We start from the raw sequence: 26,530 nt of genomic DNA on the forward strand, positions 1-26,530 counted from the left end.
AACCCTGTCCTCCACACCCAAGTCCACTTGCAGGCTCCAAGGGCACTCTGTTCCCACCCAGAGAAACAGGCCTGAGGCACCCACCTCTGGGATAAGACCAGAGGAGCCCCCACCCTTTCTTGCCCTTCGCCTTTAAATGACCAGCTCAAGTTGCGCTTTGGGAAATCTCACACTTCAGGACAGAACCCAATACAATATTCCGGCCCCGCGCCGCGCCCCGCCCCGCGCCGCGCCCCGCCCCGCGCCGCGTCCCGCGCCGCGTCCCGCCCCGCGTCCCGCCCCGCGCCGCGTCCCGGCCGGCGCCGCGTCCCGCGTCCCGCCCTGCCCCGCGCCGCGTCCCGCCCCTCCTCGCCCTAGATCTCTCCTGCCAATGAGCTGCGAAGGGGCGAGACCAATTGGTAGCGATCGATAGAGCGTGGAGCCCGCGGGAGGGGGCGGAGCGTGAGGTCTCGGCAGCCAATGGACGAGGGCAGGTGCAGGGTGGTGTAGCCCATTGGCGGCGCTGAGGGCGCGGGCGGGGAGGGGCGGGGCGTGGTGGCGAGATGGCGGCGTCGGTGGCGGCGGAGTCCGGCCCGAGGCGCGTGGGCTTCGTGGGCGCGGGCCGCATGGCGGAGGCCATCGCGCAGGGCCTCATCCAAGCAGGTGGGGCGCGTGGGGTCCCGGGCCGGCGGGCTAGCGGGCGTCCGACATCGGCCTGTGTGGGAGGGACGGGCTTACCTCTCCGTAGCTCACCTGCCTCGCGGAGCCCCGGGCAGCACGGGGCCCTCCGCGCAGGGGCCCCAGGGTGGAGCTGGCCGGCGGGTGTGGGCCAGGGTGGCACGCGGACCCTGTCCCTCCGGTCTCTGCTTTCTCTGGGAGCACGGCTGGAGGGGATGTGGTGGAGAGCCTCAGCGCCGGCCGTCCCCACGTCCGAGTTGAGATGTGCTGTGAGCGCACAGAATAAAATATACGCCGAATTTGGAAGATTTAGCATCCCAACAAAAAATAACGTATCTTAGTAACTTTTAATATTGATTAGGTGTTGGAAGGGTAACATTTTGGCTACACTGAGTTAAATAAAATGTACTACAATTCACTCGTTTTTTCCTACTTGTTTAATAAGACTACTAGAAAATGTAAAGTAACGTGTGTGGCTCGAGCGATACTTCTCTTGGACAGCCCTAGCTTAGAGCGCGGGATCTCCTGCCGACTTCCTAACCTCGTACCTCGGTCGAGCTGCCTGACCGCTCTGAGCTTCCGACTCTTCTTTCTGTTTGTTCGCCGGCTGCACCCCTGGTGTCCGGCACTGTGCACATTTGGGGCCACATTCTCCATTCTTCACGTTGTAGGCTGTTTAGCCCCTTGCCTGGCTTCTCCCTACTAGATGTCAGTGACACCCCAGTTGTGACAGCCAAAATGTTTCCAGACACTGTCAATGTCCCCGGGGGGGGGGGCGGCAAAATCATCCTCGGTTGAGCACCACTTACAGCAGGGATGGAGATGCTGTCCTAATCATACTCCACAGTATTTAGAAACCTTTATATGTAGATATGGACTGGTTTTCTGCCTTCAGCCATATGTCAAGGTCTAGGAAGGTCAAAATCATCAGAAAACAGTTTACTGCAAGTCTCAGGTGTTTTACCTGTAAAACCTGGAGTATCACCTGCCTCCCCGGCTGCACGGAGTCTCACAGTGCTGCCACCGTCTCTTCAGGCCGTGGGGTGCACTTCTGCCTTCCTGTTAGACCTTACAGAAATCTGATCTGTAGAGGATTTCTACCAAACGGGCACTGAGCCTCTGCTTGGATGTCCCCGTACAGATGCACCCCCCCTCCGGAGGAAGCTCATCCCCCACCCCAGCCTCCCTACCCACCATGCCCCCTCCCCAGCCTTCCCGTTCCCAGAGACAGGGATCCCTGGGATCTGTGTCGTCACGAGACAAGGCAAGCTCCCGGCCCCTGTGTCCAGCAGGGCGTCTGGACTCAGCAGCAGCAGCAGGTGGGCAGTGATGACTGCTGAGTAGAATCAAGTGAAGCTGGTTGCTTGGTCCCAGCCGAGTGGAGCGGCCCCGCCAAGCACCTGGCTTCTTGGAGAGGCTCAGCATGGCCCAGGTGTGGCTGAGCCTCAGAGACGTGCCGTAAGGGGCCCACCAGGCTGGCTTCTCCCCGCGCCACATCCTCACTGATACCCCCTACCCGCCTTTGCCTTTCCTTCCAGGAAAAGTGGAAGCTCAGCACGTGCTGGCCAGCGCGCCGACGGACAGGAACCTCTGCCGCTTCCGGGTGAGCCGGGCAGCTCCTCTGAGTGGAGGCTTCCCAGGGCTCAGATGGCTCTTGGCTCCTTGGGGCCAGGGAAGTGCTGCTTACTTAGCTAAAGTTTTGAGACGGGCTGGGCTGGGGAAGGGGAGGTCAAAGGCCAGAAGGAAAGTCAAGGTTGTGGAGGGCCAGGGTGGGGTAAAGGGGTGTGTGTGTGTGCGTGTGCGTGTGCGTGCTGGACGGGCAGGAATGTCACGGGCACTCACTGGGATCAGAGGGGTCGAGGAGGTGCTGACATCAGGGCCATCTGAGGTTGGATCCTGAGCGAGAACGGGTGGTCTGGGCGCGTGATGGGCTTTAGGTTTAGGGCCGTTTGCAATGGGGGGCCCATGGGGTTGCAGGGTGGGCTCTGGCAGGGAGGGCTGTGGTCTGGGAGGACGCCCGCTGACGTGGGCCTGGTCCTGGCAACCCTGCTGCAGGCCCTGGGCTGCCAGACGACCCACTCCAACCGGGAGGTGCTGCAGAGCTGCTCCCTCGTCTTCTTTGCCACCAAGCCCCACATCTTGCCGGCTGTCCTGGTGGAGGTGGCTCCTGTGGTCACCGCTGAGCACATCGTGGTGTCCGTGGCTGCCGGGGTCTCCCTGAGCACCCTGGAGGAGGTGGGTGGCCTGTCGGGGTGCAGTAGGGGCTGAGGCTCTGGCCCCAGGGTGGGCTCTGCTGGCCTCCCACCGCTGCCATCCCAGACCGGGTGCAGCCTGGGTCCAGCCCTTCCAGAAACCAGGATGGGTGGGTTGGGGGGCAGACAGCCTCTCGGCCGGCCTGCACAGGCAGCTAGGGGGCTGGGGTTAGGGCTCCTCCCACCTGGGGTTAGGGCGCCACGCCCGGGAAGTAGCGGAGAGCCTGCGCTGGCCCGGCGTGTACCTGCCCAGCAGCCAGATCCCACGGCCGCCCTGATCGCAGCCTCTCTCCCGCCAGCTGCTGCCCCCGATGGCGCGAGTGCTGCGGGTCTCGCCCAACCTGCCCTGCGTGGTCCAGGAGGGTGCCATGGTGATGGCGCGGGGCCGCCATGTCGGGAGCAGCGAGGCCAGGCTCCTGCGGACCCTGCTGGAGGCCTGCGGGCAGTGCGAGGAGGTGCCCGAGGCCCAGGTGGACGTCCATACTGGCCTCAGTGGCAGCGGTGTGGCCTTTGTGAGTGTGGTCTGGTCCCCGCACCCCAACCCCTGTCCTCACAGGCCAGCCCTCCCTCGGCCAAGTGGGGCCTTGTGGAGCCCCCCTGACAGCCCCTGACCCCACGGCTCCCCGCCTGGGTCCCCAGCTCCCCGTGTGCGCCGCCCACCCCATATCCATGCCTTCCCGGGCCTTTGAGGCCAGCCCCTTGGCAGACCCCTCAGCTCTGGCCTCAGCTCTGGTGGCTGGTGTGCCGGACCTTGTTCCTGAGGGTCCCCAGCCTTTTGCAGGCTGGGTTCTGTGTCCAGGGGAGTGCTGGCTTTGTCCCCACCCCCCGCTGCTACAGGTGTGCGCCTTCTCGGAGGCCTTGGCCGAAGGAGCCATCAAGGTGGGCATGCCCAGTGGCCTGGCGCACCGCACTGCCGCCCAGACCCTGCTGGTGAGACCCTGCGGCCCGGTCCTGGGGGGTGTGTGGAAGGGGAGGGGGCAGCACGCCTCCTGGGAGCTGTGGGAAGGGAGACAGCAGGTCTGAGCAGCCTGGGCTGAGATGGGGCGGCGGGGGTGCGGGTGGGGCTGAGCTGAGAGGGGCTGCTGGGCTCCCCCGAGTCACCCCAATGCCGCTCTCCCCAGGGCACGGCCAAGATGCTTCTGCAGAAGGGGCAGCACCCGGCTCAGCTGCGGACTGACGTGTGCACGCCGGGCGGCACCACGATCTATGGGCTCCACGCGCTGGAGCAGGGCGGGCTTCGGGCAGCGGCCATGAGCTCCGTGGAGGCCGCCACGTGCCGGGCCCGGGAACTCAGCAGGAAGTAGGGCGCAGGCACTGGGTGCAGGCCATGACCAGCCCCCGGCCCCTTCCCGAGGACTCGGGTTCTCTCCAGCCTGCAGGCCAGTGGAGGAGCTGCTTGAGGTCTGGGAGGATGGGTGGAGGACAGGTCCTGGGCAGTGGGGAACACAGCGGGGTGTGGGCCCCTCTCCAGACCCTAAGCTCGTGGCAAGTGGCAGGTGGAGCTGGTCCTGATGACCCTTCCCTGGGTCAAGAGTCCATGGCCTGGCCTCTGACTGCAGGATTTGGTTCTTAGCATGTCCGCGAAAGGACCAACAGGCCAGGAAAGCCAGCAACTTGGGGCCCTAAGCAAGGACGAGGGGCCTCCGGGTGTGGGACAGGCTACCTGCAGCCCAAGGCTCACGGGGGCCTCCCCACCCCACACGGGCCCCAGTGCTGGAGCCCCTTCCTTCCGCCCACCAGCTGTGAGGCTTGCGGCAAAGTGATCCCCCACCTGTAAGCCGGGCTTACGCAGCAAGCAGCCTGCCCCTCACTGGCCGCACGGCCCTGAGCCCCCCACCACTGCAGCCTTCCTCGGCGGCTGGCCCTCAGCCAGCAACTGCTCATCTGACCCCGGCCCTTCCACCTGCTGGAGGGCTCAGCCCGAGTCCCTTTCGGCACCTTTTTTTTCACTTTTGAATCGGGAATAAAGACGTTGTCCTATAGCATGGAGCAACCAATATTTAATTGGAGGCTGGTAAAACCAAGTTCCAAGCGCCTGGAAGCACGTCTCAGCCAAGGCCCAGGATACTGGGCTCAGACTCGGAGCTGTGGGTGCAGGTGGTCTGGGGACAGGGTTTCCTATCACCCGAGAGCTCTGCAAGGGTGGGCTCCCCCTCCCCCCACCCAGCACTCCAGCCTCACCCTCAGCTGTACGTCCGTGGGTCCCCGCCATGTATCTTCCAACAGAATCCCTGAGGACCAGGCTGGGCTCGGCTTGGGGAGCAGAAGATGCAACTCTGCCCAGCCCTGCCCTTAGGCGGTCACCTCCTGAATGAGAGGTGCCCGGTGAGCCCAGCTGGTGATGGCCCGTGACAGGAATGCCAGGTGAAGAGGGCCTGACCCAAGAACGGCAGCTTGGGGCTGGGGGCAGGGTTGCAGCCCATTCGCTGGCCGGCCAAGTCTCTTCACCTTATGCTGCGAGGCTGAAATTACTTTTCTCAGAAGCTGGTGGATGTGAGCTTTTTCCATCTATGTCCCTTTTCTGTACCCTCCCCAGTTTTTCAAATCAGGTGTTCTGGATCCAAGCACTAGACAGAGTTACAAAAATAAGAGTAGAACAGGGATCATGTGACATTGGCACATCCAGACTTTATTATAAAGCGCGCTGGGCCCATCTGGCCGGTGACCTCTGCTGTCAGTGAGGTTGGCTGTGAAAGGGCCCCTCGACAGGGCAAGCACCCACAGCCCACTTCAGCACCCTTGCCCCCGGGGCTCCCCTGGTGATCCTGACCCGCTCTTGGGCCAGCAGGCTGGGGGTCCCAGGAGGCCCGCGCCCCCGCTGGAGGGCGCCCCCTTCCTCTCGCCCCGCACTCCAGTGCTCCATCTTCGGTCCCGCTGTCACCTGGGGGCTCATTCCCAAGCGTGAGGCCCCTCGGGCAAGTCTGGCCTCATACAGTTTCCCTCTGATGCTGCAGCCTGGTCTTGCCCTCCCAGCCCCCCAGGTGGGCTGGTTTCAGCAGAAGCCTCAAGCTCACCTTTCCACCTGCAGTGCTTTCCTGCTGTGCCTACCACCAAGCCCACGGGGCCAGCCCTGACAGTGACTGACCGGGGGCTGCTTCTTAGAATCAGTGACCTTCACCGCCTTGAGGATTTGTCAGAGGGCTGTGAACAGGATGGGGAGAGCATGGCGGCTGTGTCCCTGAGCACCTCCCAGGCCACAGGGGTCCCACACCCTCAGAAGAGACGTGTAATCCTTGAGGGCAAGAAACCCAGTCCCCAGCACGGTGCCCAGCACTCTGCAGGCGGGGCTGTTGAAGGAATTCAAGCAGCAACTAAGACCCCCTCCCTCGGTGCCATCAACAGCCTTACTCTCCTTAGCACAAACCAGGGAGCTGTTTAGACGCCCCGGGCCCAGCAGGTAGCCCCGGGCCCAGCAGGTAACGGCAGTGAGGCCACTTCACCCATTCTCCTGCAGAGACATACTGGCGTCTCCCACAGGAAGCCTCTGCCCTGTGGTTCACACTGAGGTGAGCCCAGGGAGGTGGGTGACCTTGTGCCAGAGCTGCGATGGGGCCCAGGGTCACAAGGATCATTGCTGGGGCTGCATTTGGGGCCAGAGCCGCCCTCTTCATGTGCAGGGCCCGGTGGCACCGGTGCCCCCATTCTAGAGAGGACACTTTCGGAGGCCCTTGGGTGAGGTAGTCCCCAGCCCAGCAAAGTGAAGCGGCTCCCAGACCCTTGACGGGCCCCCGAACTCTTCAAGGCCCCAGGCCAGCCTGCGTTGTGCCTCGTTCCCGCGCTGCCCATCCAGGGCCGTGGGGACCAGCCAGAGCCACCTCCTGGGGTGCAGCCTTGGTTCCCCAGAAGGGACGAGGCTGGCGCCACATGAGGAGAGGAGGTGGGAGGTCCTGTCCTGATAGGCGGTTCCCAATACCAACTGCAGTCTCCCTGCCCAGGCTCCTGGGTACAAGAGGATTAAAGGCTGAGACAGGAAACTTGGCAAGAGGGGCAGCGCTGATGATGCTACCAGAGGCCACCCTCGCCTGGTGCCCACCTGGGCTCTGAGGTCTGTCTCTCCACAGGCCACTGTAGGCAGGCCGGGCAGGGCAGAGGACCAGCAGGCTGGCCATCGTGACCAGGAGCTCCCGGCCTGGGTCCCTGGGTCACCACCAGCTGGAGAGGCAGGTGGTGTAACATGCAAGACATCCTGAAGCCCCGTGCAGCTGCTTGGTTAGACCCAGGGCCAGCGTAGACCGCCAGAGGCTCCTGCAGGTGTGCAGGCTTGACACAGATGGAAGTGGAGGTGCCAGGTGGGCCCCAGCAGGTGCGGCTGGAGGCTGCTGCCCGGGCCTGGCTAGCCAAGACTCCCTTCTCTTGTTCCCAAATCCTACATACTGTCCCTCAGCTTTCAGATTTGACATACACATACATACGTGGTTTGGGGGGGTTTTTTGTTCTTTTTTTTGACTGGGGGTGGTTCCAAGGAACAGTTTGTGTCCTTGCTCTGGGGGCGCCCAGCCGTCCTACCGCCATACACAGCCCTCCCCTCCTGCAAACACAGCACCTGTCTGTGGCCTCTGCAGTCTCAGACCACCAGGAGGATGGGGCAGGTGAGGATGAGGGCAGAGCGCTGAGGCAGGCAGCACCTCAAATCCAGCCCCACTGCCCCTCACAAGGGCTCTGGGTATCTCTGCAGGGCAGCCCCTGGGAGGCCTGGGTGGGTATCTCTCGGCCTCAGGCCACCAGCAGGATCCTGAATCTAGAGCTGGACGGTTACAGAGCCCTTGCTTTCTCCTTACAAACTGTGCCATCTAGGAGCCTAATTGATGGGGCCATGGGAAGTGCCAGGAGCCGGGGAGAAGCCTGAGGGCAGGCTGGGCAGGGGAGCCTTGGAGGGGAGCTAAGGCACTGAGGGTTGTCCTGGCATGGCCGTCAGTGCCACAGGGCTGCTCCAGGGAAACGGGATGGCTCTGGGCCCTGGGGCTGGACAAAGTGGGCTGTGGCTGGTGGGGGCACAGGGCGCTGGCCCGGCCACTGGTCACCAGGGCCCAGGTCTAGTGCTCGCCAACCCCACGGAACAAGAGAGCTGTTCAGAATGTTTTCTTAAGGAAAGTTAAATCCGAGTGGAACAGAAACCTACAGCCCTCGCTGCATCCAGAACCTTGGGAGGCCCCGAGTGCCGGGCACCATCCTCCCTTCCCAGCCCACGGAGCCCTCCACCCCGGGTCCCTGAAGAGTATCTGTTAAAAACAGACTTAATGCGCTAAAAACAAAACGAGTGGTGTGCTTCCCATTGAGACGACCGACCGCATGGCTGTGGTCGGAAGGGATGGGAGCGCCGGGCCCTTGTCCGGTACAAGTGCTGGGCGGTGCGGACAGGAACATGGCTGGAGGCCTCAACCCCACAGGGGCCAGGGTGGGAGCACAGCCACCTGCTCTCTGATAAGTGCTGTGGTGTGTGTACCAGGCCTGCACGGGAGGGCACCTGGCTAAGACCGCAGACCCCACGTGCGCGCCTGCCCAGGGAGGGGGAGCAGGCGCCCGCGGCCTCTGTTCTCTCCCCACATGAAACGCGGGCACCAGTGGAGGGAACGGCCCTTCACCAACAGAGCTCCTCTGAGCCAGGATGGGCTGGGATCCCTGCAACCCCGAGCCGGGGGCGGGTAGGCCACCCCAGGGGAGGGGAGGAGAGACGGGGAGGCTGTGTGTATCCCCTCCAAGTGCCGCAGGAGAAAGGCCACTGGGGGCTGCTCGGGCTGGCCTGGTCACACCCCATCATCAGGGACTGCAGGAGAGGGCCCGATGCCCCCCAGCCTCCGGGCCATGCTGATCAGTGAGCGAAGCTGCACCAGCTTCAGCGGCCCTACCTCCCGGGGGTCCCGGCTCTCCAGCCATCGCAGAGCTGTCTCCAGACCCCGCACGGCCTCCCCAGCGGAGGGCACGGCAGGCTCCTCCTCCTCCTCTCCTCCCGCCGCGACAGAGGGCAGGCTGGCTGGGGGCGGAGGGGCCCCAGGGACCAGCACGGGAGGCCGGCTGGGGCCTGGGTCCTCTCTGCAGCCGTCGGGCAGCCCCCCGTCATCGTCCAGGTGCAGCCACTCGGCCACCTCCTCGGGCGCCAGCCGCTTGTAGGCCAGGGCTGCCAGGTGCGTGAGGTCGCTAAGCACCCTGCTGCGCTCCGCGGCCTCCTCGGCCTGGCCAGCTGGCTGCCCAGCGCACTCCTCCGCCGGCCGGGGCTCAAAGGCAGCCCGCAAGCCCAGCAGCCAGCAGCGCTCGATGCTGCCTGCCTGCACCAGGTCCCAGGAGAGGCCGGCCAGGTAGAGCATGTCCTTGAGCATGAAGCTGCGCATGAAGTCCAGCGGGGACCCCCCGGCGCAGGACACGGCCAGCCGCAGCAGCTCCCGCTTGTACAGCTGCTTGAAGGCGGCCACCACCCCCTGCTCCAGTGGGGCGGGGATGTGCGCCCGGCTGCTGCCCTTGGACAGGAACAGCACCCGCACCGCCCCGTCGGGGGTCTGCAGCTCCTCCGGAGGGCCCAGGGGCTCAGGCCGGCACCTCCTGGGGGTCTCCTCGCTCTCCTCCAAGGTGGGCAACCTGGCCGCAGGGCTGGGGCAGGGCGGGTGGGCGACCAGCAGCACAGCCTTCTGCTGCAGGCAGCTGCGGCGCAGATAGCGCCTGACGCCCGGGACGAACTCCTCGAAGAACCAGCCGCGCAGCAGGGGGCGGCTGAGCCAGGCGTCGGGGCTGTAGCGGTAGGAGGCGGGGAACTTGTCCTGGTTGTGGTGGCGCAGGCTGGGTGGGTCCGGCAACTGCCCGATGACCAGCGGCTTCAGTTTGTGGCTGCCGGTCAGGTTGGCAGCCAGCAGCACCGTCACCCGGTCGCCCCGCCAGCGACGGCCGCAGCCCCCCGCGCCCAGGGGCGCGGCCTGCTCCGGAAGCAGCTTCCAGTAGAGGCCGGTGACGTTGGCGTTGTAGATCTGCTCGTCGCCGTAGCCGCCCTCGGCCGGGGCAGGGGAATTCAGGGCGCGGTCGGGCAGGGGGCCGGCGCGGGTGAGCTGCGCGGGCTCCTGCTTGACCGGCGGGCCGGGCGCGGGGCCGGCGGCCGGGGGCTCGGACTCGCCGTAGATGCGCTGGCTGGAGATGCCGTGGCGCTTCTGCCAGCGCCAGAACCAGCCGTGGCTGGCCTTGAAGGTGCACTCGGGCCCGTAGATCTGGCGCGCGAAGGCCTCGGCCTGCGCTTGGATGAGCGGCCCCGACAGCGGCACGCCATGCTGGCGCAGCGCCAGGAACCACGAGTAGACGGCGCGGTCGATCTCCTCCTCGTTGGCTAGCCGCATCTTCTTGCGCTGCGTGCCCACCTCGCCGCCCAGCTGCTCCAGGAACCAGCGCAGCTTGGGCTCGTCCTTGAGCCAGCCGCGCAGCGTGCCGCCGGGCACGCCGAAGTCGCGGCACACGCTGGCCTGCCGCTCGCCGCCCTTGACGCGCTCGATGGCCTGCAGCTTGTCCTTGATGGAGTAGGCCTTGCGGAAGGCCATCTTCACAGCCACGCGGGGCCGCGGCCCGGGCGCGGGGGGCGGCGGCCGCGCGGCGGGGACCGGGGCGGGCGCGGGGGGCCGCGGCGACTGCGCGGGGCGCCCGGGCGGGGGGCGGCGGCCGCGGCGCGGGGCCGGGCCGGCCGGGAGTCCCGCGGGGTACATGGTTGCTGCTGCGGCTGCGGCGGCAGCGGCAGCGGGGGCGCGGGAACCGGGGCCATACGCCCGCCCGGCCGGCCGCGCTGGGCGGGCGCTGGGGGCGGGACCGGCCGGGCCCTCCCCTTTGTCTCGCCCGCTCGGCGCGCGCAGGCGCGCTGGCCCCGCGCGGCCCCACCCCGCGCCGCACGTCACCCGGCACGTGCCGGCCGGTCTGCCCCGCCCGGGCCCGCCGAGTCCACCGGAGCTGCAGCGGAGGGGGGCGGGAGCCGGCGGCGCTGTGCCCGGCGGGTTGCTCCAGCTCCTCCGGGAAAGGGCGAGCCCCGCGGGGGTCTCCCACTGTCTTCTGTCCTCGCACCCCCGGGGAGCGTCGCGCGGAGGGCCCAGGCGGCGCAGCGGGCCGTGCGCGCGGGCCGCGTCCCCCGCGTCCCGGCGCGTGGTAGAGCCCGCTGCTTCATTTCCCGTGCGCGGCCAACGCGGCTCTCCCTTTTTTTTTTGCCGTCGCGCGCCGCTGAGCCCTCCTCGTTGGTCGCCGCGTCCTTGGCTGGCGTGTGAGTACCGCGGGTTGCGCCGCCAGGCCCCGGGGCCCGGGGGAGGGACGGCCCGCGCTGCGCCGGCGGGTACTTGGTTGGAGAACCGCCGGCAGGCCGGCTCCGGGGCGCGGGGCCGGGTGCGGGCTCGCGGCCGAGCAGAGGGGCGGAGCCCGCGGGCCACGTGCCGGCCGGACCCCTGCGGCTGCCCAGGCGGGAGGGCGGCTGCGGGAATGTCGGGGCCGCGCTGGCCCCCGCCCCGGTGGGTGACAAGGATGTCTGCCCATCTGTGACCCGGGCCTGTAGTCCCCCCTTTTTTTGTCGACGTTTGTGGAGCGCGTACTTCACGTCGGCTCTGGGCTTGGGGGACAGGCACGGGCCCAGTTTTCGTGCAACCTGGAGAGCTCATGAACTTGGAGAAGAATAACGGTGTGATTGCTGGGTGACTCAAATACAGCGTTCTCTGAGAGGGATGGAGAGTCTGGATTTGGATAAGGTGATCCGGGCAGGAGGCGATGTCGAAGCCAGTCTCTGAAGGGGAGGAGGATGCCTTCCTGAAAAGTGGGCACTTTCAGTGGAACGAAGAAGGGAAAGGCTTGTCCTGGAGCCAAGGGGGTGGAATGGGGCGGGGACCAGCACGACAGGGTTTGCAGAGTGACGGGCCACCCTGGAGCAAGAGAGCTGTTTGTGTGGCTGAACTTTGGGGTGGTCCCTGCTTGTCACGAGAGCAGATTGACCCTGACAAGTAACTGGTGAGGGAGTAGGCCTGGCCTAGGTCGGGGAAGGACCCGGTCTTGCCTCAGAAGCAGCTCTGACACCCCTAGCTCCTAGGGAGCCCTCAACCATAAGTGGGTTGAGCCCCACCCCCGTGCCCAGCTCCAGCGTAGGTGTTCCCTGAGAAAGCTTGGCGCACAGACTCCAAGGAGCTGGTGCTCTGTGCCACCTCTGCGGGGCAGTCAGGCCTGGGCCCCGTGCCGGTGCCGGGGTGCCCTGCAGCTCTCCATCTCCTCACCTTGGAGCGCGGCTGCTGTGCCTTCCCTTAGAGGAGCCTTGGGGGGCAAACATGCTTGACCAGTGTTTTTGTGAATGAAGGTTTCTTGAAGGTGATCCTAAATAGGCGGACACAAAGAACGTCTCCAATGCGTCGTGCTCTGGTATCAGCTTTTCCAGGGCAGGCAGGAAATGCTGGCATGAGCCCTGGCCCTGTGTCCTTTTTTTTTTTTTTTTTTTTTTTTTTAAAGCTCAAACCTTGAGTGGTACATCTATTTTTTTATTTTTTTAAACTTTGGGTTTATTTATTTATATATATATATATTTATTTATTTATGGCTGTGTTGGGTCTTCATTTCTGTGCGAGGGCTTTCTCTAGTTGAGGCAAGCGGGGGCCACTCTTCATCACGGTGCGCGGGCCTCTCACTATCGCGGCCTCTCTTGTTGCGGAGAACAGGCTCCAGACGCGCAGCCTCGGTAATTGTGGCTCACGAGCCTAGTTGCTCCACGGCATGTGGGATCTTCCCAGACCAGGGCTCGAACCCATGTCCCCTGCATTGGCAGGCAGATTCTCAACCACTGCGCCACCAGGGAAGCCCTATGTCCCTGTTTTAAGATGGCACGTGTGAATTCGAAGTGGGGGCAGTGTGACATTTGTGTGAAGTACAGGCATCAGAATGAGACACGGAGTCCCAGATTCTCACCTCACCGACCCGGAGCCTCAGTTTACCCCACTCCCGTCTCCCAGCTGTGTGAGGTGTCAAGTGTACTCAGAATGGTTGAGGAGGCACGTGCAGTGCTGGAGCCGTCCTAGGGAAGGGGGCACAGGCACCTGGCGGTCAGGGTAGATAGACCAGGGCACCACAGACTGGGATAGAAATAGAACCAACGGCCGTGACATCGTAGCACAGATGTCATGCAGCTGGCTGGGCCTCAGGTGGGGTGACTTGGGCAGCCACAGTGTGAGGCCTGAGTCTTGGGGTGCAGGGGCCCCCGTCCCTGCCAGCAGGACAGGTTGGCATTTCTGAGTGGGGCTGGACTGTCCAGGAGTCAGAGGTGGGAAAGCTTCTGAGTAGGATTTGGGGCTGTGGAGTTCGCCTCTAAAGAAAAGCAGAGGGCATCACTCCCATGCAGTTGCCTCACTACTCGGCTTGTTCTCATCAGCTGAAGCATGTTGAGTGCTCGCCCCATCCTCTTGGACACTGCATGCATGGAAGCTCTAGTTGTGCAGCACTGGTCCAGGCCACGCCAGCCAGGGGCCCCATCTCCCCACCCCTCACACCGATTCCCACTTCCTGTGGAAGGGGGGCAGAGAGCTTTGACCCCTGGGTGGATGACCTGGGAGCCCCTGCGTGTGTGTGACTGCGATGGGGTCATGTGGGCACCTGGTTACCTGAGACTGTCTGGAGGATGAGAACGAGGTGTGGCGGACGGAGCTGGGGGAGGGGGCAACCCTCACCCCTCCCAGAAACCTTCCCCATTCACCCAGCCTCACGGGGACCTCTTGGCAGATTGGCGGGCACGGCTCTGCCAGGCCATGTCCTCACCTTCAGGACCCTCCACCCAGGAGTATCCTGGTCGGGGACTGCTGCCAGGTTCCCTGTACTGGCACTGCAAGAACTGCCCCCCCAGCTGGGCAGAGGCTGAGAAGGACTCCGCAGCCCCCAAAGTCCCTCAGCACAGCCAGGGATGCTGATTCACAGGGCGCAGGGCTGGGGGAGCTGCAGAGGAAGAGCTGCTCGCTGCCTTCACCCCAGGTCCTGGTGGCTGGGTGGGCCGTGATCCCTCCGGGGCCTCCCACACCTCAGTGCCCCCTCTTACGGGAGCGGTCTTGACACGCTTTACGCACCAGGGCTGGTCCTTAGTGGCAGGCAGCTCGCTCTTGGCCCTGCAGGTGCGGAGTACAGGGTGGGACCGCTTCCGCTGGGTCCTAGCTCTGGTGAGCTCTGCGCCCCGTGCGCCACTGTTACTGGGGAGAGAAGGCGCGGGAGAGGGAGACCCGACTGCTCCTGTAGGACGCCCGGGCCCTAGCCGAGAGCTCTGTGCTTCCCTGGTGGCGTCCTCGCGGGAAAGCGTTCAGACTCAGAGTGGTTCTTCTATTGGGAGAGATGGGCCCCGAGGAGCACGGGAGCGTTCAGGGCCGCATTCAGGGATGGCGGAACGCAAGGAAACAGAGGTGGGCCCCTGCCTCTGATGTCGGGTGCTGTGCCGGCTGTCCTGGGGGCCTCGTCCTCCAGCAGCCCTGTGGGTGCTCTTGGCCCCATCCTGGCACTGGCTTTACCAGGCGGCCCTCAGCTGTCTGTGGTCGCCTCCCCAGGTGACAGCGCTCCTGTGCGGTGTCTCTGGGGAGCCCTCCTCCCGCCAGAGCCTTGCCACACGCCCCCTCCGGGAACCTCACCTGCTAAGAAGCCCCTCCGGTGGGTGTCTGCGGAGAACCTGCGCGGGACCTCCGTGCACGCCTGTCTCCTACCTGCTAGCCTCTCTGTTTGCCCCGCAGGACACCTGGTGCACCCTGTCCGGGGGGTGACTTGATGCTGGCGCGCTGACCGCAGTGTGGGGTAGACAGGGGAGGCCAGGGGCCTAGGTGGCAGGGCTGACTGGGTCCTTAGCTCCTGGTTGCCACCTCTTGTGGATTCAGGGCTGGGCACCCCGTCTGTCCTCTTGTGCACCCTTCGGTGCCGGCCTGCGGGGACAGCGTACCCTGCCCACGTGGCCTCTCGCCCCCATAGTGGCCCTGCTGAGGGAGAGGCCCTGTCCGGCGTGGGCACTGGGGCTGGGTGGCCGCCAAGACCTTCAGCCAGGTCCTTGTCGTCTTACACCTGGTCCAGCGGTCCGGACCCAGTGGCAGTGCAGGGGTGGGGGGAGCCCACCACAGCACGGATCCACGTGGAGAGTGGGGCGCTCGAGGTTCTGGCTCACCTCCCCAGGTGGGCTCAGCTCAGTGAGGAGCTCAGATGGGGCCTCCCGGGGCTGCCTGGCTCGGGCTAACAGGAACCCCAGGATCTGCCCATTTCGAGTGATGAAGGAGCAGCGCCGCCCTGAGCGCGGACTCGGCTGCCCCCTGGGATGTGGGTGGTGGGTCTTTGCTCCAGTGCTCGCCTTTGTTCCCCACCAAACTTGCCTCCACGCCGCCTCACCGAGCAGCTTCTGAGAAGGCCCCCCAGCCTGCTCGGGCCACCCTGTCTGACTGTCTCTAACTTTGCTGCTTTCTCTTCATGCTGTCCTAGGAGATCAAAGCGAAAGTAAGTACTTGCCCGTCCCAGGCTCCTGTGTCCCCTTCACCCGAGCCAGGGGACCCCCAGCCCAGCCCTCACCATGCCCGGCGAGTCCTGACACCTCTGGGGCCAGGCTGCCGGCCTCGGTTTCCTTGTCTGGACCTGTTGGGTGTGGCCTCAGTGCCTTCCTGGGCTGAGCCAGTTCCTGCCCGGGCAGTAGGTCAGGACTGGCGTGCACCTTCCACACCTGTGGGCAGGGCAGGGTGCCGCCGCCCTGGCCAGCCCCTGGTCTCAGGCCCTGTCCCTTGCTCACGGGCATCTTGAGAAGGGGCCTCCCCGCCCCCGAACTGTGGCCCTTAGAGCTCTGAGCAGAGCCTGGTCTGATGTCAGGAGCCGAGGACAGCGTTTAGGCCGCCAGGTTCACGCAGGGCTTCCGCACTGGGGGGTCAGCCTGGTGGGCAGGGCTGAAGGGGCCAGACCAGCCCTGACCCGCGCTGCGCTGCTTTCGTGAGGGTCCGCCGGAGAGGTCAGAGGGCAGACAAGCCCAGCCTGGTAGGCCTGCAGCCCTCGGGGACAGTGGGTGATGTCACAATGCCCCACCTCCTGGGCATGGGCTCCCGCCCCCCAGCTCTGCCTCTGCAGTCAGCCTGGCCTTGGTAAGTGTTGCTGGCCCGGGGAGGGAGGCTCGAGGGGGCGGTCAGGGACCTCTCCGAGCCTGGGCCTCCGCCCCTGCGTCGGGTGCCGTGAGAGAGCCCGGCAAGCCCCTCAGAGCACAAAGGGGAGTCTCCCTGAAGTCCCAGGTCGGTCAGGACTTGGCCCACACGTCCCGGGGTGATTGGAACTGGGTTTTGGTTTTGGTCGGGGGGCTGTGAGGGAAGGGCTGTAGACCCTGCGGTGAGTGGCAGGAAGGGCTTGCTGTCCCGGGGTGAAAGTCTGCCCCCTCTGGGGGCCTCCTCTCCTGGGGTGAGGGCCCAGCGGGTCTGCCCTCGCTTAGGCTGCACCAGGTGACCTCGCAGCAGCAGCAGACGCTGGGGCCATCCTGAGGGCAAGCTGCTCAGCCCCGGGCCAGTCGGCCTGGTGCTTCTGCTTCTGGGTGGGCGCAGGGTCCAGAGCAGGGTCTGAGGGGAGGAGTCCCTGTGCTACTTAAGGCCATTCTCTAGAACAGGCCAGCCAGGTGTGAGCTCGGGGACCCCTAGGTGCACCCTAAGAGCAGACTGGCCTCCAGGGCTTTCTGGGCTTGAGCTGCTTCTAGCCGGAGGCTGCGGTGGCCCAGGCCCCTTGGTTCTGCTGAATAGGGGCCGCTGTAGAATTCTGGGCTGCCCAGCAAGGGGGCTAGCCTTTACGGAGCACCGTGCCCGGGAACAGAATGGGGGGCCCTGTGCCAGCGGCAGGGCCGAGGCCATCGCCTCATGGCTGTTCGCGCACGCCCTGTGGCCCAGCAGCCCTCAGTCTTGCACGGGGGCAGCAGGGGACGAGGGCTACTCTGAGCTCAGGCTTCTGGACAGAGGCTTATCCAGTAGCCACAGTGGCAGGTGTGCGGAGCCCCTTACACCAAAAGGCGCTGGAATGCGGGGAGGATCCCGCGTCCTAGGACAGGACTCGGAGGTTCCCACATGGTCCCTTTAGTTTAGGTGCACCCACGGGTGTGAGTTGATTGTCTCCTGGTCAGGAGGCATCGGCCGCTGACCAGGGAACCTGATTCTTAACTGCCAGAGCCACCGGGTTCCTTCCCTTTTAGACACTCGCTCCTTGGCGTCTCCCCTGATGTGGCCTCGCAGGGGTGGGCACTCCACCCTCTGCTCCCAGGTGCCGCTTGGCTAAGACCCTCCAGCTTCCCTTGGAACATGCACTGCTCAGGATGGCGGTGTGGCCGTGCAGGTGGGGGACTCAGATTAGGCAGAGTGTGCCAGGAGCGGGACCATCCTCTGAGACCACCAAGTGCATTTCTATAAAACAGAAGCCCCAGTGCCTCAGGGAGGTGGCCAGGCTTAGCAAAAACACAGGACGTCCAGTTAAAGTTTCAGATGAACAGCGACTAACTTTTCAGAGTAATTGAGTCTCTAATGTTTCACGAGACACACTTATCCTAAAACTCATTTGCTGTTGACGTAAAAGTTGAATTAGCTGAGTGCGTCTTGTGTTTATTTGGCAGCTGTTCTCGGGGTTCACCGAAGAGGTTTCTGTAGCCAAAGAGGTTTGGAAAGTGTTCTCTGGGCCCCCTTGGAGAGCCTGGGTACATGTAGGATGAGAAAAGACAAGTTTTACAGTTAGAATACACACACACAAACACACCACGTGCTTTGTGCTCGTGTGTGTTTACTGCTTCCCCAGCTCCCCGTGCATGCTGCCCCGGGGCACCCCATCCGGGCGGCGAGCAGGGAGGGGCGGGGGCGCCGTCTGCCCACGGCCTGCGGTGTTGCAACTGCCCTTTGTGCTTGCTTTTTAACGCTGCGTGGAGGATGAGGAGCAGGAAGGCCTCCTGTGCCCTGGAGACGGTCTGGGAAGACAAGCAGAAGTATGGGGAAGCCGAGCGGCGCTTCTACGAGCACGAGGCCATGAGAGCCGCCGCCCAGCAGCCCCCGGCCGAGGCACTGGCAGTGAACGGGCCGGGCCGGGAGGAGGAGGCCGAGGAGGCGGACGCCCCCAACGGCAACGGCAGCGGCAGCGGCAGCGGCAACGGCAACGGCAACGGCAGCGGCAGCGGCAACGGCAACGGCAGCGGCAGCAGCGAGCCCGGGGAGAGCCACAACGGGAAGAAGCCGTTGCAGAAGCCGAGGAAGCGCTCCCCAAAGGGCTGGCTCAGCCAGGCGGACCTGGCCCTCGTGGGCCTCTCAGCCGACCACGTCTGGCTGGACAAGCCGCTTTTCGACCAGGCGGAGAGCTCATACCACCAGAGGCTGGCAGATGCGGCCGCCCAGGCGGCCCAGCCCCCCGCCCTGGCCCCTGGGGCCCTCTGCGCCCACGGAAGCCAGGTGGCCTGCCACCACGTGACCTGGGGCGTCTGGGTCAACAAGTCTTCCTTCGACCAGGCTGAGTGGGCGTCCGTGGAGTGGTCTCAGGCCTTGCTGCTGGCCGCGGAGGGGAGTGGCGGGCAGGGGCCTCCCGGCACGGGCCAGTGGGCGGCCGCCCCCGACCTGCGCCTCATCCGCCAGCCCAGCCCGCCAGCCAACGGCCAGCCCCCGCTGGGCAGCCTGCAGGCGCTGGTGCGGGAGGTGTGGCTGGAGAAGCCCCGCTACGACGCGGCCGAGAGGGGCTTCTACGAGGCCCTGTTTGACGGCCACCCCCCCGGGAAGGTGCGCCTGCAGGAGCGAGCCGGTCAGGCTGAGGGCGCCCGGCACGGCCGCAGAGACCGGCGGGGCCGCAGCGCCATGGGAAGCCGGCGGCTCGGGCCGCGGCGGGTGGACGGGGAGGCCCCCTCTGCCCTGCCCTACCGGTACTTCCTGCACAAGGACGCTGAGGCCCCCTGGCTCAGCAAGCCGGCCTACGACAGCGCAGAGTGCCGCCACCACGCCGCCGAGGCCCTGCGCATGGCCTGGCGCCTCGAAGCTCCGTCCCTGGTTCACCGACCCAGCGCCCGGTCTGGCCCTTCCATGTCCAGCCTGAGACCCAAGTAGGGAAAACGTGCCGGGCGGGTGCCTGGGCTTCCCCGGGCCGGGCTGGGTGGCCGGCGTGCTCCCCTCCCTGCCCCCACCCAGGCGGGGCTCCTCCCAAGACTCCTGGACCGGCTGAGTTGGATGCTGGAGTGGGTCGGGCAGGGATAGCTATCTGCCCCTGGGGCATTGCAGCCTTTGGGGTCACCCCCACCAAGTTGGGGGAGGGAAGGGATCCACGTGGGCCTGAATCTGTCTTGCACAGGGTTTCCCCTTTGGCCAGGCAACTTCCAGAGTCTCCCCTGACTGTCATGGGACAGGGGAGCGATGAAGGCTCCCGGCCCCCAGGCCCCACTGGGCCGCTTGCCTACCCGTCCTGCTGTCTCCCCCGTCTCCTTGTCCAGAACCACCTGAGGTGAGGTGGGTGTCTCAGGTGCTCTAGCACGTGGCCGGTCCAGCGGCCTGAGTCTGGAAGACACCCACTGGATGAGGCCAACTTGCCTTCAGCCTGTGGACCCAGGGGTCTGGCCCCCAGAGTGGTTTTATGCAGTGCCAGCTGGTCTCTGGAGGCCAGAGCCTGGCCATGGAAGGGATCCCTTAGCCCACTGGGCTCAGGCAGGCGGGCAGAGACGGACTCAGGGCAGACTGGGGGCCCCCCAGTGGGGAGAGACCCTGGGCCGCAGGTGGGGCCAGAGGGGACGTGGAGGGACCTCCCTGGACCCCAGACTCCCGGCTGGAGCCCCTCGGCTCCTCGGTGGGGTTGGATGTGCTGGTTTGACGGGATCCTGGCCTCGGTGCGAGGGGCAGGGTGTGGGGCCCACTGCCGGGGGGGCGTTCCCCATCAGGCAGTACGTGTGCGTGGGGTGGCATGGAACTGAAACTGTTCAGTGATGCCTCTTCGAGGTGGGGTGGAGGAGAGTCACGGGGCTCAACCTCCCTTGTCCCGGGGGGACACTTGGCGAGGTCCAGTGATGGCCTGGGATCCTCAGCAAAGAGAGTTGGTGAGGTTGGGCCCTTTTCTGTTGCGCTTGGTGAGGGACAGGGCGGTCCTGAGTCAGCAGACTTTGTCGCCTGTGAGAGTTCCGGGCTCTGGGCCCTGGTCCGTGGCAGCTCCCCCGCCTTGCCGAGCGGTGGGAAAGCAGCAGACTGAAGACGTGCCAATACAGCGACGTGCAAAAACGGACAGTGGTGGGGTCTGGCTCACAGGCTGGAGTTTGCCAGGCCCTGGTCTAGAGCAGCAGTTCTCAAACTTGCTGGTCTTGTGATGTTAAAGAGCTTTCGTTTTGTCTATTAGTATTTCCTATATTAGTAATTAAATGCAGAAGCACTTATTTGTTGAAAAATAATAACAAGCTTGTTACACGTTAATGATATTTATGCAAGAAATAACTTTCCTGTAACAAAAAAGTTCAGTGAACTAAGTGGCCTTGTTTTACATTTTTGCAAATCTTGTGTCTGGCTTAATAGGAGGCAGCTGGATTCTTAAACCTGCTTGTGCATTGTCTGTTGGTGTATATTGTGTGATAAATCCAGCCTTGAACAGTTGTGCGATTGGAAAAGGGAGGACCTTGGGGACCCCCAGAGGTTCCTGGCCATGCTTTGAGAGCCGCTGGTCTTGGGGACTGGCCTGAGGACCACCCGCCTTAGCACTGAAGGAAGCCCGCGTGGGGTGGGGGAGGGGTTCGCAGGCTCGTTGTGGTCCGTGCTGAGAACCTCTGGTGCTCTGCCCTGGGGCCTGGAGCCCTTGTCACCCAAGGACCAGGACGGCCTGCCCTGCACCTTCGGGGTCCAGGCTGTCGGAAGGGGCACTTGTGCAAGCCAGCCCTGGGGTCTGCGAGGAGGTGCCCCCTCCTCCCGGCCAGGTTGTCTTAGTCTCTCCTCCCCTCTCAACAGAAAAATGGCCACAAACTTTCTAGTGCACGAGAAGATCTGGTTTGACAAGTTCAAATATGATGATGCAGAAAGGAAATTCTACGAGCAGATGAACGGGCCCGTGGCCGGCTCCTCACGCCAGGTAGGGGCAGCTGCGCTTGGGGTCTCGGGGTGTCTGTGCCAGCACAGGGGGACATGGCACGTTGGGCCCAGGTAGCCCTGCTGCAGGTGCTGGGGTTGGTTCTTCAGAGGGCGGCTGGCTGGCTCCCGAGGAGCTGGAGCTACTCTTGTGTCTCATGTGGGCAGGGCGCTCCCAGCATCTCTAGGTGCCCATCAGGACCTGCGACACGTGGCCCGGCTGGCCTTGCAGGCCGCGTGCACCTCAGGCCCTGTTGTCAGGGCCACAGGACTCCATCCTCTTCCGTCCTCAGCCCTGTGAGCTTTTGTTTTGTGCAGGGCTTTCCTGCTCTCTCCACACGAGGCTGGCTTTTTAAATTTTTTTTTTTTTTTTTTTTTTTTTTAATGAGTTGTTTTTTCTGCACCATCTGCAGGAGAACGGCGCCAGCGTGATCCTCCGTGACATCGCGAGAGCCAGAGAAAATATCCAGAAGTCCCTGGCCGGAGTGAGTACCGCCCTCACGCCAAACGGCATGCCTGGCGTTTCCCCCGGTACCGCTGATAATGTTGCCCCTTTGGAGCGAAGTCGGGGTGCGGCGTGCGGGGCTGGGTTCCGGGAGAAGACGTCCTTGCCGAGCTTGCTGGCGCTCACCCGGGACTCCCCACCTTGCCACGGCCGCTCCTGTGGTACCAGGCCTGAGGCCTTTTCCTTCCTGCTCGCTCCCTGCTCCGAGCGTGTGAGGGGCTGGCGCGTGCCGTGCTTCCTCCCTTCCCTCTTAGGCGTGGCCCTCCCCAGAGAGATGGGTTCACAGGGTGTGCTGAGTCCAAGTCATAGAGTCACCACCATCTTGAATTTGAGGCCCAGAGAGGGGCCCTGCAGCGCGGCTCGGGCTCCAGGTCCCACGTGAGATCAGGAGAGGGAAACTGTCACGTCCAGTCTGTCCCCAGCCTGGCGGGGGGGTGTGTCCCTCGGGGTGGCAGCCCTGCTGCCCCACCTTCCTTCTCAGAGGATTGTCTGGGCTACAGAGTGGTGTCCCAGCCTCGAGGGCCACGTGTCAGCAGAGCTGTGTTCCTTCTGGAGACTCCAGGAGAGCATCCGTTTTCTTGCCTTTTCCACCTTTGAGAAAGCTGCCCACATTCCTTGGCCTATGGCTTCTAGCCAGCAGCGTCACGAACTTTGACATCTATTTCTGTCACATTTCTTTCTCTCTCCTGCTTCTCTCTTACGTGGACCCTTGTGATGATACTGGGCCCACCTGGATAATCCAGGGTGGCCTCCCCACATCCAGATCCTCAATCTCATCACATCTGCAGAGTCCCTTTTGCCACATGAAGTCATCTTCTTACAGGGTTTGGGGACGTATTTGGGAACTTTCTGCCTGCCACAGCTGGCTCGGATATACTGGTTCCTGGCCATCAGCTGGGCGGCCCTGGGTGGGTGTCCCCCAGGAAGTGGTGCCACCACTGTCTGCCCAGCAGGCCCTGCTTTATACTTGGCCCCCACATGCTGCTGCCTTGCCTTCTGCCCATTAGCCGCAAATCCCACCTGCCACCCTCTGCTTGCCTGAGCAAGTTCAGACCAGGCAGCCACGGGATTTAGGTGGTGCAAGGTCTTTGCACTCAGGCCAGGCATGTTGTGCTCAAGTGCTCAGAAGGCTGCAGCCAGGGGCTCAGCAGCTCTGGGGCTGCGGCCCTGGAGATTCTTAGGCTGTTAGAACTCTTCCCCCACTGGGCCTTAGGGCCCTGGCTTCTGGGGTCAGCTTTGGGGTCCCGGTCTTCAGGGAATGCACCTGGGCAGCTGTTAGGGCTTGGGGACTGGTCTGCTTAGGCTGCTGTAATAATGAAGCAGCACAGACCAGGTGACCGAAACAACAGAAATTTATCTTTTGACGATCAGGAGGTTCAAAGTCCAGGATCAGGGTGTGGTGGGGTCGGTTCCTCTTTGGCATGTAGATGGCTGTTTTCTTCCTGTGTTTTCTCTCTGTGTTCAAATTTTTTTACATGAGGACACTGGTCATTGGATTAGGACCACCCTAATAACGTCATTGTGACTGATTACCACTGTGAAGACCCCATTTTCAAATAATCTCCCACTTTGAGGCCCTGGCAGCAGGGGCTTCCACATGAACTTCAGAGGAACATCATTCAGCTGCCAGCGGACCCGGAAAGGGTGCTACTGGCCCAGGCCCATGCTTGGATTTGGGTAGAGTGGGGCTCAGCAGACACTGGGATTCCAGAGGTTCCTGGGGACTGCGTGTGGTGCCAGGCACAGGGCTGGAGGCCGGGATGGAGGGTTCTGGATTCGGAACCTTGGTGTGGCACTGCCCCCGAGGCCACCAGGTGGCTGCCTGCGGCCTCCCAACAGCCTGGTCTCTCCCCTGCCACTTCCTCTTGGCCTTGCAGCAGGTGGGGCCTCGCCCGCCCAGAGCCTGCGTCCTCGGGACCCGTCCACAGCTGGTCCTCACTTGGTGGTGCTGCCGGGGCTGTGTCGGGAGGTCCCCGGGCCCAGGCAGCAGGCACAGGAGGGCAAAGGCTTGAGGCTCCAGCCCGCCTTGAGGCACCGGGACCTGGTTCATTTGCTTAGCGGGCACAGATCCACCGGGAGAGACGGCCTGGCCTTGGGGAAGCCTGCTGAGAGGGGGTGGGGCCTGAGTGCAGGTTGGCGGGGGCTGGCGGGGCTTCGTGGGGAACAGCTGGTCCCGGATTTCATCCCTGTGCCACGGAAGCCGTTGGACCTTCTTAGTGGGAATGGTCCTGGGAGCTGAGCCGTGGGAAGTAGGCTGGAGAGGAGGTCACGTGCCAGGTGGTGGCGGCTGAGACTCGGCAGCGGTGGTCAGCTGTGGGTGGGCGGGGCTGCCATTTACTAAGCAGAGCGGGAGCTTGGGGGTGGACGCTTGGGTTGATCTGAGGAGGGCGGTGGCGTGAGCAGAGCCCACCCTGGTCCTGGGGGCTGGTCAGTGCTCCTTCCCCAGCCATGCAGCGCCCCTTGGCCAGCTCTGCTGGGAGTTCTGTGTAGTGGGAGCTGGTGGGTCTAGGAGACGGTGTCAGCTTAGCACTGCCCACTGGTCCCAGGGCAGGGAGCCAGGCGTACGTCAGCCTGTCCTCTCTGGAGACCTTCACCTTGGTAGTGCCCTGGGGGTGTGCAGACCACGGGAGGAGGCCACCCCTATGGCTTCCCTACGGCTGCTTGGTGGGTGGGCCCCAGGCCCCGGGCCCCAGGCCTTTATCTTGACTGGACGCTGGAGGAGGGCAGCAGTCCTCTGGAAAGGGCCAGGTGCACTGTGCACCATCCTTGGAGCCACTGCATTGGGGTGTAGGCGGTGCTGAATGGCCTGCATGCAGGCCCCTGGGGTGTGACTTGGGCCTGAGCTGTGGCATCCTGTCGGTGAGGTCCCTGGGCAGTGCTGCCTGGGTCAGATGACGGGGGCTCCCGGTCAGGGAGGAGCCAGAGGAGGCTGGTGGCCAGGCCAGGGTCCCTGGGCCACCCAGAGCTTTCAAAGGCAGGCAGGCGTGTGGCCCTGGCTGCCGCGGGGTGGCTGCCCCCTGCTCTGGCATGCTCCTTCCTCCTGCCCCCGGTGGGCTCCTCCACTGCTGTCCGCTCCTGTTTCCAGCTCGAGGCTGTGTTGCTCGGTCTTCCTGAGGCGCTGGGTCTGGCTGCCCCTGGAGCTGTGAGTCCTTTGCTTCCTGCCGCCCACCAGGCAGTGGCAGCCATGGCTCAGCTCTGCACTGCCTCCACGTTGGGGCCGCCCTGGGCTCCTGCTTCCCGTCCTGTGCTTGGCTGGATGCCACGGTGGCCTCAGGCTCGCAGGGCTTCGTCTCCCCTTGCCTGGGTGGAGCATGGCCGGCGGACCCCGTGGGGCTTGATGGGCTTCTCATCCAGCTTAGGGCTCTGCTTCAGAATGGCTGTGAATGGGGGGTACCCCTAGGAGCAGGCTAGGGTATGAGCCCTTCCTCGCCCCCTGCCTTGCAGAGCTCAGGCCCTGGGGCCTCCAGCGGGCCCGGTGGAGACCCCAGTGAGCTGGTCATCCGGATTGCCAGCCTGGAAGTGGAGAACCAGAGCCTGCGAGGGGGTGAGGCCCTGGGCCTGATGGGCGGGGGGGCCCCACCCCAGCCCCTGCTGCCTGACCAGCATCCCCTTTGCCCCCGCAGTGGTGCAGGATCTGCAGCAGGCTGTCTCCAAGCTGGAGGCCCGGCTGAGTGCGCTAGAGAAGAGCTCGCCCGCCCACCGGGCCACAGCTCCGCAGACCCAGGTGAGGGCCCTTCCCCCGCCAGGGACCCACGCCTGGCACTGAGGAGCAGGAGGCCCTCCCGGCTCCCGGCTCCCGGCCCCCACGTGGGCTGGCCCAGGCAGCAGTGGAGGGCTAGAGGCCTGGGGTCCTGACTGCATGGGTCCCAGTCTCCCCTCCCGTGTGGCAGCACGTGTCTCCCATGCGCCAAGTGGAGCCCCCCGCCAGGAAGGTGGCCACCGCCACGGAGGACGACGAGGACGACGACATTGACCTGTTCGGCAGCGACGAGGAGGGGGACAAGGAGGCGGCCCGGCTGCGGGAGGAGAGGCTGCGGCAGTACGCCGAGAGGAAGGCCAAGAAGCCTGCCCCGGTGGCCAAGTCCTCCATCCTCCTGGACGTCAAGCCTGTGAGTGGCTCGCCTCTGACCCTCCCCTCCCGGTGCCCTGTGGTCCTGGAGGGATCAGCGCTGGGCAGGGCAGGAGTAAACTCAGACTGTGTTCATGGCGGGAGCGGGCTCTGACCCAGCCCTCCTCCCCTCTCCTCCCCAGTGGGATGACGAGACGGACATGGCCCAGCTGGAGGCCTGCGTGCGCTCCGTCCAGCTGGACGGGCTGACCTGGGGGGGCTCCAAGCTGATGCCCGTGGGCTACGGTATCCACAAGCTGCAGATCCAGTGTGTGGTGGAGGACGACAAGGTGGGCACGGACCTGCTGGAAGAGGAGATCACCAAGTTCGAGGAGCACGTGAGTGAGGGGCCCACACAGGGTAGGGGCCTGGGGTGTCCCAAGTGAACCTCTGGCCAGGCACGTGGGCGCTTGGGCCTTTGGGAAACAGGGCTCTGTGTGACCACCAGCCTCCCTCTCCACAGGTGCAGAGCGTTGACATTGCTGCTTTCAACAAGATCTGAGCCCTGGCACTGGCCTGAGCGTGTGAAGCCTTGCAGCCAATAAAGACTGAGATTCCAGCCCTCTGGCTCCTGTGCTGGTTTGGGCCCTGTGGGTGGGCGCGTTCAGTGAGCGCCACTCTGCCAGGCCCCCAGCCTCAGACTCGGCCGGCATCTCATGGTGCTGCCCCTGCACCAGTGGCCACTGCCCTTCTCCCCGTTCTGGGTCTCTTCACAGCCCTCCTGTGGCTGTGTGAGCCCACTCTTCTGCCTGCCCCTCCTGTTCCCCTGACTCTCACCTCTCAGTTGCAAGTGGGACATCCAGGCCTACCTCTAACAGAGTGTACATTGTTTCCTTCACTGTGGGAGGCGTCCCAGTCTTCCACCGTCTCCATTCTGCTTCCTTTCGATGAGCTGTCCCCATGGGTACAAAAGTGCCAGTCTGGAACTATCCAGGGAAGAGGTCCCAGCGGCCGTCCTGGCCCTGCTGTTGCGACTACAGCCACGTGCCCCATCGGGTCTGACCTGTTT

General features: G+C 64.3%; 3 protein-coding genes across 8 annotated transcripts; 2 read left to right on the forward strand and 1 right to left on the reverse strand.

The window, feature by feature from the left end:
• Positions 1–513: 513 nt before the first annotated feature.
• PYCR3 (pyrroline-5-carboxylate reductase 3) lies at positions 514–4,891 on the forward strand. Its single transcript, XM_036830962.1, has 6 exons — positions 514–642; positions 2,196–2,260; positions 2,713–2,892; positions 3,209–3,421; positions 3,747–3,839; positions 4,031–4,891. The coding sequence occupies exons 1-6, from the start codon at positions 543–545 to the stop codon at positions 4,211–4,213; spliced, it is 834 nt and encodes a 277-aa protein (XP_036686857.1). The 5' UTR covers positions 514–542; the 3' UTR covers positions 4,214–4,891.
• A 626-nt stretch (positions 4,892–5,517) lies between these two features.
• On the reverse strand, positions 5,518–10,644 carry TIGD5 (tigger transposable element derived 5). Its single transcript, XM_036830675.1, has one exon. The coding sequence runs from the start codon at positions 10,580–10,582 to the stop codon at positions 8,654–8,656; it is 1,929 nt and encodes a 642-aa protein (XP_036686570.1). The 5' UTR covers positions 10,583–10,644; the 3' UTR covers positions 5,518–8,653.
• Positions 10,645–10,767: 123 nt separating this feature from the next.
• EEF1D (eukaryotic translation elongation factor 1 delta) lies at positions 10,768–26,082 on the forward strand. 6 transcript variants are annotated; one of them, XM_036830274.1, is made up of 11 exons: positions 10,768–11,124; positions 15,321–15,335; positions 17,767–18,918; positions 20,792–20,912; positions 21,322–21,393; positions 24,499–24,555; positions 24,858–24,957; positions 25,037–25,137; positions 25,304–25,522; positions 25,665–25,859; positions 25,985–26,082. In XM_036830274.1, the coding sequence occupies exons 3-11, from the start codon at positions 17,768–17,770 to the stop codon at positions 26,021–26,023; spliced, it is 2,055 nt and encodes a 684-aa protein (XP_036686169.1). In that variant the 5' UTR covers positions 10,768–11,124; positions 15,321–15,335; position 17,767; the 3' UTR covers positions 26,024–26,082. The 6 variants fall into 6 exon arrangements, with proteins under 6 accessions (XP_036686169.1, XP_036686171.1, XP_036686170.1 ...); XM_036830272.1 differs by lacking the exon at positions 10,768–11,124 and adding an exon at positions 11,561–11,599 and having other exon boundaries at positions 17,768–18,918; XM_036830271.1 differs by lacking the exons at positions 10,768–11,124; positions 15,321–15,335 and adding an exon at positions 15,885–15,964.
• The last annotated feature ends 448 nt before the right edge of the window (positions 26,083–26,530 follow it).

Source organism: Balaenoptera musculus, chromosome 17, assembly GCF_009873245.2.
Source record: "Balaenoptera musculus isolate JJ_BM4_2016_0621 chromosome 17, mBalMus1.pri.v3, whole genome shotgun sequence".
NCBI classification, from domain to species: domain Eukaryota; kingdom Metazoa; phylum Chordata; class Mammalia; order Artiodactyla; family Balaenopteridae; genus Balaenoptera; species Balaenoptera musculus.

Bases quoted from the DNA above. Each gene is read 5' to 3' on its own strand.
- PYCR3 (XM_036830962.1), top strand. From the start codon at position 543: ATGGCGGCGTCGGTGGCGGCGGAGTCCGGCCCGAGGCGCGTGGGCTTC. The intron at 2,261-2,712 runs GTGAGCCGGGCA...ACCCTGCTGCAG, and splicing joins GGAACCTCTGCCGCTTCCGG to GCCCTGGGCTGCCAGACGAC. The intron at 3,840-4,030 runs GTGAGACCCTGC...CGCTCTCCCCAG, and splicing joins CTGCCGCCCAGACCCTGCTG to GGCACGGCCAAGATGCTTCT.
- TIGD5 (XM_036830675.1), bottom strand. From the start codon at position 10,582: ATGTACCCCGCGGGACTCCCGGCCGGCCCGGCCCCGCGCCGCGGCCGC.
- EEF1D (XM_036830271.1), top strand. From the start codon at position 15,900: ATGCCCCACCTCCTGGGCATGGGCTCCCGCCCCCCAGCTCTGCCTCTG. The intron at 25,138-25,303 runs GTGAGGGCCCTT...CCCGTGTGGCAG, and splicing joins CCACAGCTCCGCAGACCCAG to CACGTGTCTCCCATGCGCCA. The intron at 25,523-25,664 runs GTGAGTGGCTCG...TCTCCTCCCCAG, and splicing joins TCCTCCTGGACGTCAAGCCT to TGGGATGACGAGACGGACAT.